The 9,371-nt window shown below is 43.4% G+C and overlaps 1 protein-coding gene across 3 annotated transcripts in view; it reads right to left on the reverse strand.

Moving 5' to 3' along the window:
* Nucleotides 1-5,538, reverse strand: part of NEK4 (NIMA related kinase 4) — a 33,033-nt gene extending 27,495 nt beyond the window's left edge. For 2 of the 3 annotated variants that reach the window (XM_024746481.1, XM_024746479.1), the window contains exons 1-5: nucleotides 5,295-5,538; nucleotides 3,366-3,632; nucleotides 2,203-2,400; nucleotides 1,911-2,018; nucleotides 168-322 (exon numbers count right to left, since the gene is read on the reverse strand). In XM_024746481.1, coding sequence (XP_024602249.1) covers nucleotides 168-322; nucleotides 1,911-2,018; nucleotides 2,203-2,400; nucleotides 3,366-3,632; nucleotides 5,295-5,438 — 872 coding nt within the window. In that variant the 5' untranslated portion in view covers nucleotides 5,439-5,538. Of the gene's footprint in view, nucleotides 1-167; nucleotides 323-1,910; nucleotides 2,019-2,202; nucleotides 2,401-3,365; nucleotides 3,633-5,290 lie in introns of all 3 variants that reach the window. The other variant, XM_024746480.1, reaches the window with a different exon arrangement.
* Between the last annotated feature and the right edge of the window lie 3,833 nt (nucleotides 5,539-9,371).

The raw sequence follows: 9,371 nt of genomic DNA on the forward strand, positions 1-9,371 counted from the left end.
ATTTTTGATTTTAGCAATTAAGCAAATCTCAACATTTGTTCTAATCATGCAATTCTACTTCATGTTTTTAAAAAACTCACCATAAACTCTCATACATGAAAATTATAAAAGCCACCCTCTTTTATTCCATCTATTTAGCTGACCTATTTGCAAGGGAAATATCTTACGCCTTCGTGGCCTCCAAAAACAAGGATATTTGGCGCTTTATGTAAGGCTGCCTTAGGATGCTCCTCACAGAAGGTCTTTCTTCAGGCCTTTTGCTCAGCATGGTTCTTATTATTTCTGCCAGCTCTGGGCTGTAATCTTTCGGCATTGGTGGCAGCTACAAAGAGAAATAATACCATAAGTATGACTAACAGTCTTGTGAAAAGTAAAAGAAGGTAGAGGTTTCCCAAGATATATTTTTTAAATCATTATCCACAGCAGAAAATAACCAGCATATTAGTCTACAGGAAGTGTATCTGGCATCCTGGTTATAATAGCAAGTTGTAAAATTATAAAATATATCCTTCAAACCAGCAGCCCCATTTGAGGACCCTCTCCTTCATAAATAAGAGCATGAGTTCCTAAAGATTTATGTACCAGGATATTCACTGCAGTATTGTTCTTATAATAGTGAACAACTGGAAACAATGTAAATGGCCATTCATAGGGTACTTGTGGAATAGAGTATGGTATACCCTTCTAATAAAATACCAGGCAGCCTTTAAAAAAATACAAGACTTACAGGTACTGACCTGGAAAGATGTCCCTCATTTATTAAGTCAAAAAAGCACGTTGTGTACCAGTGTGTATAGCCTGATTCCATTTCAGTTACTTTTTTAACATACACACCCAGAGTTATAAAGACAGGAAAAGTCAGGAAGGCTATGCGCCAAATCATTACCAATGGTTATCTCCAAGGGATGGAAATGGATGGAAACAGGGGAAGTTCACCTCTTTCTTGTTTGATTCTTTAAGAAGTGGAATTATGAGCAAATTTTACTTTTTCTGTGTTTTTTTCAAATTAAAAAAATAAATGAGTCTTGGTATAATGTTAAAATCAGTAGGTGATTTACAGCCTTAAAACTTAACGGTGTGAGGATGCCTGACACTGCAGGGGGCGACTAGCCTCATAAAATTGACACATAAAGTTGGTCACTCTAGCATCTATCATACATAATGCTTTCTGCAATTTTTAACTGGTTACTAGTGATTGTGATGATTATCAAAGGAGTAAGAAGTTCAAACAGAGTAGACTCTTTTTTTTAAAATAAATCTTTATTTTATTTATTTATTTTTGGCTGTGTTGGGTCTTCGTTGCTGCACGTGAGCCTTCTCTAGTTGCAGTGAGCGGGGGGCTACTCTTCATTGTGGTGCGCGGGCTTCTCATTGTTGTGGCTTCTCTTGTTGCAGAGCATGGGCTCTAGGTGCGTGGGCCTCAGTAGCTGTGGCTCGCGGGCTCTAGAGCACAGGCTCAGTAGTTGTGGTGCACGGGCTTAGTTGCTCCGTGGCATGTGGGATCTTCCCAGACCAGGGCTCGAACCCGTGTCCCTTGCATTGACAGGCGGATTCTTAACCACTGAGCCACCAGGGAAGTCCAAACAGAGTAGACTCCTTTTAAACAGGGCTCATTTAACCGCTTAGGTGAAGCTACCAGTAGCCTCAGGGCACCTGCACATCCTGTGTCTATAAGATACTGGTTTTCAAGAAGCCAATTCTTCAGAGCCATTAAGCCACCCTTATAAATTAATATTAAGAAACGATCAATCCCTTCTCTTCCAGTTCAACCCTCCCCACAGACAGGACCCACCATTCTTAACTATCCACCCAATATGATTACTCCCTTTTCTCAGTAGCTACTTTCAAAACTGCACTAAAGTAACCTTGCTCCAAATATTAAAAACAATTAATTCCAGAATATTCTTTACCTTTCCTTCAATAATCTGATAAACTAAAGAATTCATGTCTTTTGCATTGAAAGCATGCTTCAGGGTGGCCATTTCATAAACACAGCATCCCAGAGCCCAAACATCAGACTAGGAAAAAAAAATAGTAAATGGTTAAATGTCAGAATGCCTTATTTACAGTTTTCCTCTTAAAAAAAAAAACATTTTCCTTAAACCAATTCACAGAGAATTCTTCTAACTTACTATTCTGATGGGTTCTAAAATTATACTGCTGTAGAGACAAGGTGAGCTGGCAAACACAGCCGAATCCTACCTTATAGTTGTAGGGTTTGTTTGAGAACAATTCAGGGCTCATGTAGTAGGGTGTGCCAATGAGGGTGCTAGCCATGTCACAGTGGTTCTCAAGCACTCGGGCAATTCCTAGGTCACCCACTTTGATGATGTTTTTTCTTGTTAGGAAGACATTTTGAGTTTTTAGATCTCGGTGAAGGATGTGTTTTTCATGTAAATACTGAAGAAAAATAAAATTTTATTAAATATAAATATTTAATACCTGACTTATTTATACCTGACTTCTTATATACCATCAACAACTGTATAAGTTAAAGAGCCTTATACTCTTAGATGAGCCTTACCTACACATCAAAACACTATTGTTAAAAAAAAAAAACAAAAAAACCCCACTATTGTTTTATAATCTCTAAATAAAAAGTCTAATTTACAACTTTCCAAAGTAAGAAATTAAGTTCCATGCATTAATTTTCCCAGCTTCCTTCACAATTGTTCCCTGGTGACTTGACAATCATACCGTCTAGAATTATATGGACCCAGTTAAAAAATGTGCTTACAAACTTTCACTGAAGGTAGAAAGACAACTTATACAAGGTCAGATGCACATTCCTCTCAGACTTATGAAATCTTCAGCTTAATAATATTTTCAACTATAACAATATCACTTTTATTGTTTAAATCCTAAGATACATTCTCTAATATCAGAGTGATATTCCATAAACAGTCTCACTTTTGAATATGTGTATATTAAAACACAAACATGTTTCACATTTCTACTCACTCTGCCACCACAGCAGGGTTAAAGCCCAAAGCCCCACAGTTTAGGCAGATGAATTAGCCCAACCACCTTTCAGTATGATGCAGCTGACCAACTGATAACAAACATGGTCATTCTTTGCTCTTTGTCAATTCAGGGCCCTTAAAATGGATTTTGCTATAAATATTAAATGAATAGAGAATTGTCTTTCCCAGCAATCAGACAAAATCCATGTCTGCTTCAATACAGATATCACTCATTCAGAAACACTTCAGTGCTACAGCAAGAGGAACTAGGTCCACTTCATAAATGGATTTTTAAAAGAATTTTTTTTTTCATTAAGCATTTGGGGAAGCATTTTCCTAAAATCCACCAAGCATCTCTCTGTCACCTTGGAGCAAGTGGGATGCTATGAGTCCTGACAGTACCTGCAGAGCCATAGCGATCTGAACAAACCATTCCACCACCTGACTCTCGGACAGAAGCCTCCCCTTCTGCTCTTTGAGCTTTCGGTACAGATCACCTCCTTCGCAGAAGCCCATGACGATGTACAGCAGACCATCCCCTCCCTCCCACGACTCCTTGTAGGTGACAATATTGGGATGCTTCAACTGAGACAAGAGCTGAGCTTCCTGTTCAGCAGCTTGCCGCTCTCGGCTGGAGGCATTTCGGAGGTTCAGTTTTTTGATGACATACTACAAAAAAAACACATGTTTTTACAATATGCAAACAAACATACAGTATTATAGATTCAAAAGTATTTAAGGATTATCCTGAGTGTCCTCAAAACCAACCTTCTGGAGACTGCCACATAACCTATTCATTTTGTTATTCACAAAGCACAAAACTGGGAAAAAGACTTGTTACCACTAATGATACTTTTTACAAGTTAGATTTATAGCAGGGTAGGGGGTCACAAAAAAATTATACTTTCCATCTGCATTTTACAATTTCATTAATGGCTAAAAATGAGTCAATGTTAACATACCACTGAATTAACCAAAAAATCTGTGGTAGAGATTCTTTAACCCCTAAGCTCCCCCTACAAAGGTGCATACAATATGACTTGAATGTACATCTGCAGACAGAATGGGTCTGTGGATTCCATTACATACTCCAAGGGATCCAAGGCCCAATAAGGCTAAACATCACCTATCCTCAACATCCAAAATTATTCTCACTTCAAAAAAAACAAAACAACGTCCTCCAACACCTAATACATTGCCCTCAACCGACACACCAAACAATTCATTATTCAACAAACACAATCATAAATGTGTTTTGTAACAAAGCATAAATGTGCTTTGTAAAATGTAAACAAACTACTGCTGAAATGTGAGGGGTTATTATTACAGCTAGTACCCCATCCTCAGCTCAAAAAAATCCCCCCTCCCCATTGACCACTGAATAAATCTCTTATGTCTGAGCTTGTGTTCCAGACAGTGACCAGCACCTGAGACAAGGCAGAAGAGGCGAGAGGACCTTATACTTATGGGGCCATCTCCTCTCAGTTTGTCTGGGGCAGTCCCATTGTCCTGATGTAATTATAAATAGTGTCTCCTTTCAGTTTCCAAATTGTCCCAGTTTGTACATTATATGGTTTATAAACCATATTTATGAAATGGTTCATTATCCTGAGGCTAATGGGATAAAGCGCAACATTTGAGGCACGTTTTAGAAAGATCACTGAGACTGCAATGAAAGTGATGAACTGGAGAAGGGCAAGTCATGTGGCAGGGAGGACAAGCGGGAGGCCATGGCCACAGCTTAGCTAGAGACAGTGATGTCCTGGATGGGGGAGGTACCCATGGAGATGAAGAAGAGGCCAGTTGGCTTAGTGGACAGACGAATAAGGGGGTGGGAGTGGGGGAAGGTAAGGGGGGGAGCCCAGAACGACTCCCAGGTGTCCAGCTTGGGCAACTGGCTGGTTGGTGGTGCTACTCCCTGAAATGCGGACCGTGAGAGGAGGTTTGGAGGGAAGGTGACGAGCTGAGTTTTGAGCGAGTCCAGAGGTCTCCAGGTCAGACGGGGTATGGGGCCCTTCACTGAAGGAGGAATACTTGCCAGGCGCCGCCGTTAGGTCCTGGGAGTGTACGCTCTCATGGAACTATCGAGAGTTGGGGGAAAGTGTGCAGATTAAGCACACCAATTACGACTACAAAGAGAATGCCAGGGAGTTCGGGGCGCATATGACAGGAAGGCCTGGCCTAGTCTTGATGGTCTGGGACAATTTCCCAGAAGAAGTGCCATCTGAGGCGCGTCCCCTTCAGAATATCTGGGCCCAGCCCTTGGACGGCGCCCTCGGCGAATCCCTGCCTGCTCCCATCCTCTGCCGGGCCCCAGCTCCGCCGACCTGCCTGCCGTCCCGTCGGTGCCTCACGAGCGTCACCTCCCCGTAGCTGCCCCTGCCCACGACACGCAGGTAGCAGTAGGCAGTCAGGGGCATGATCCCGGAGCGGGCCCACAGTCGGGATGCGGCGGCAGCGGCAGACCCCGCTCATTCCAGAGAGGAAGTGGTGCCGGCGGCGGCTGAGGCGGCCCTGCCAGGGAGCCAGCGCAGAGGCCCGACCCAGCGCGACGCCGCTGCCATAGCGATCCCCACAGTCGCTGCCCTGCGCATGCTCCGTGGCCCGGAGGACCCACCACAGAGCCGAGGCGACAGGCGGCCAGAGCGACCACGCCGGGCCTGCGCGCGCACCCTCGGCCTCACTTCCAAGGCCGGAACTTGCGGGTTTCCCGCAACAATAGACTCATGAACGCTTCCACTTACTGAGTGCTTAGTTGTTCTTAGTGCTTTGCACGTATTCGCTTCCCAAATACTTACTGGCTGCTTACCCTGTGCCTGGCCGAAAAAGTCCCTGCCCTCCGGGAGCTCACATTCTAATGGGGGACTGGGGACAGACTAGATTCTACAAGTAACATTTGTTATATTTACTTTATCATATGGTGGTTAATGTATGCATGCAGCAATCCATCTTATTTTTCATGCATTGCAAGACAAATTGAAGATATCAGTGCACTTCACCCCTAAACAATTCAACTTGCATATTGAGAACTGCAAAAACTCTCAGAAGGACTCCATTCAAACCCCTGCACTAAGTGACTTGACCAAATTTTGGCATGGTTTTTAACAGCTTAAGGCGGTGTCCCCGGAGAACCTGCCCACCTTAAATGGCCTGCCTGTTAAAGCTCAAAACTGCCAAAAGATTTATCGTTTGATCCAGCCAACACCTCCCTTTCCTAGGACATTACCTAAAAAGCTTAAAATTATAAATCCAATGGGGCGGGGGTGGGGGGGTTGTATTCCTACAACCCCAGAATGTCTTTCTTAAGGTCATGAAATCCATCCCATTGAAATGTAAGGTTTCTTGGCCTATATCCAAGAACCAATTTTTGCCCGGTTTGGGGGGGGTGGAGTTGAGAATGCATAATATAGAGCATACTATTGGGGTTTTTTAAATATAAATTTACTTTTATTTATTTATTTTTGACTGCATTGGGTCTTTGTTGCTATGCGGGCTTTCTCTAGTTATGGCAAGCAGGGGCTTCTCATTGCAGTAGCTTCTCTTGTTGCGGAGCATGGGCTCTAGGTGCGTGGGCTTCAGTACTTGTGGCACACGGGCTCAGTCGCTGTGGCTCACAGGGTCTAGAGCGCAGGCTCAGTAGCTGTGGCACATGGGCTTAGTTGCTCTGCGGCATGTGGGATCTTACCAGACCAGGGATCAAACCTGTGTCCCCTGCAGTGGCAGGTGGATTCTTAACCACTGCACCACCAGGGAAATCCATCTACTTTCTTTACCTACTTTTCATACACAGTTGTTTCCTTTCACCCTTATTATTTCTAAGTAGTTTCAATTACATATCTTAATTAGAATTCTTAACCCTTAGAATCCTTAATTTCTAGCGAAAACTAAGAAGTGAGTAATCGTGGACAGTCTCTTACACTAGCATTCTATGGATTGGCAGAGATAAATACATTCCATAATTTCTAGGAGTACATCTTCCTCATAGTAAATTTTCCAATGTAGCAGAAAAGATTTTTACTAATAGACCTAAATATATTTAGGGTCTTTTTTTTTTTTTGTATAAGGAAACCAAAAGTGGATTAACTTATGTTCAGTGATTAATGTTTCAGTATTTTATTTTATTTGAAAATGATCTAAATATTTAATAAATGTCCATTATTAACTTTAACTTATTTAAGTTAAATAATGGAAACTATTTAAGTAGACATGCCATAAAATAAAATAATTGCTGAAGTGTTTTACCTAAAGACTCTTTTTTGTGTGTGTGTGATACACGGGCCTCTCACTGTTGTGGCCTCTCCCGTTGCGGAGCACAGGCTCCATACGTGCAGGCTCAGCGGCCATGGCTCACAGGCCCAGCCACTCGGCGGCATGTGGGATCTTCACAGACCGGGGCACGAACCCGTGTCCCCTGCATCAGCAGGCGGACTCTCAACCACTGCGCCACCAGGGAAGCCCTACCTAAAGACTCCTATTCCATTTACGTCTATTTAATTCACTTGTTCTTTTTTTAAAAAAAACTATTTATTTATTTATTTTTGGCTGTGTTGGATCTTAGTTGCGGCAAACGGGATCTTTCATTGTGGGGTGCAGGCTTCTCTCTACTTGTGGTGCACAGGCTCCAGAGCACACAGGCTCTGTAGTTGCAGCACGTGGGCTTAGTTGCCCCGTGGCATGTGGGATCTTAGTTCTCCAACCAGGGATCGAACCAGCATCCCCTGCATTGCAAGACAGATTCTTAACCACTGGACCACCAGGGAAGTCCCAATTCACTTGTTCTTAACATGAAAATTTCATCATACCAAGTTGTTTTTCTTGCTAACAAATTTGGTAACAGAAACAACATGAACTTATTTAGCTAGTGTACTCGGGTGGAATAAAAGTTGTGTGTCTTGGGCTTCCCTGGTGGCGCAGTGGTTGGGAGTCCGCCTGCCGATTGGGGGGACGAATTTAAGTTAAATAATGGAAACTATTTAAGTAGACATGCCATAAAATAAAATAATTGCTGAAGTGTTTTACCTAAAGACTCTTTTTTGTGTGTGTGTGATACACGGGCCTCTCACTGTTGTGGCCTCTCCCGTTGCGGAGCACAGGCTCCATACGTGCAGGCTCAGCGGCCATGGCTCACAGGCCCAGCCACTCGGCGGCATGTGGGATCTTCACAGACCGGGGCACGAACCCGTGTCCCCTGCATCAGCAGGCGGACTCTCAACCACTGCGCCACCAGGGAAGCCCTACCTAAAGACTCCTATTCCATTTACGTCTATTTAATTCACTTGTTCTTTTTTTAAAAAAAACTATTTATTTATTTATTTTTGGCTGTGTTGGATCTTAGTTGCGGCAAACGGGATCTTTCATTGTGGGGTGCAGGCTTCTCTCTACTTGTGGTGCACAGGCTCCAGAGCACACAGGCTCTGTAGTTGCAGCACGTGGGCTTAGTTGCCCCGTGGCATGTGGGATCTTAGTTCTCCAACCAGGGATCGAACCAGCATCCCCTGCGTTGCAAGACAGATTCTTAACCACTGGACCACCAGGGAAGTCCCAATTCACTTGTTCTTAACATGAAAATTTCATCATACCAAGTTGTTTTTCTTGCTAACAAATTTGGTAACAGAAACAACATGAACTTATTTAGCTAGTGTACTCGGGTGGAATAAAAGTTGTGTGTCTTGGGCTTCCCTGGTGGCGCAGTGGTTGGGAGTCCGCCTGCCGATTGGGGGGACGCGGGTTCGTGCCCCGGTTCGGGAGGATCCCACGTGCCGCGGAGTGGCTGGGCCCGTGGGCCATGGCCGCTGAGCCTGCGGGTCCGGAGCCTGTGCTCCGCAACGGAAGAGGCCACAACTGTGAGAGATATTTTTAATGATAACTCTGAAGACATACCTATTTTAATTAAACCAACAAACTTAAACTAGCTTTTATTTACCAAAGATTACCTCAGATCACATGAACTTGAAAAACATTTGGGTTAGTTTTTATATTTCTGAGAGTTTTAGGAATCCTTAATTCATATAAGTGCTTGTGGACAGGGAATTTTGCCTGCCATTCCAGTGAACAATGTTGCCCACCATCCCAGTTCTACAAGGATGCAGCCGTTAGCTACAGCAGCCCACAGTGCTCCCTGAGGGTAATTCAGGATGAAAAACAGGAGGCATTCTGCACTTTGGATATTGGCATTAGATAGTTAAGGTGCATTTCTAAGACATAATTTCTATGAACCCGGATTCTTGCACCTTCCCATACGTAGGAAAGCACTCCAATCATTGACCTGAGGCGTCTGTTCCTTGTGATTAGCAATAACCTTTTGATGTTCTGAGGCAGGAGATAGATGGGCTCCAGGTTAGACATTTACAGCCAGCCTCCTGTTTACACTTCCAGATAGAAATAACAACAGGAACAGGGTAAATAGCT

The sequence above is a fragment of the Neophocaena asiaeorientalis genome, unplaced genomic scaffold (assembly GCF_003031525.2).
Source record: "Neophocaena asiaeorientalis asiaeorientalis breed wild unplaced genomic scaffold, Neophocaena_asiaeorientalis_V1.1 scaffold251, whole genome shotgun sequence".
Lineage (NCBI taxonomy): Eukaryota > Metazoa > Chordata > Mammalia > Artiodactyla > Phocoenidae > Neophocaena > Neophocaena asiaeorientalis.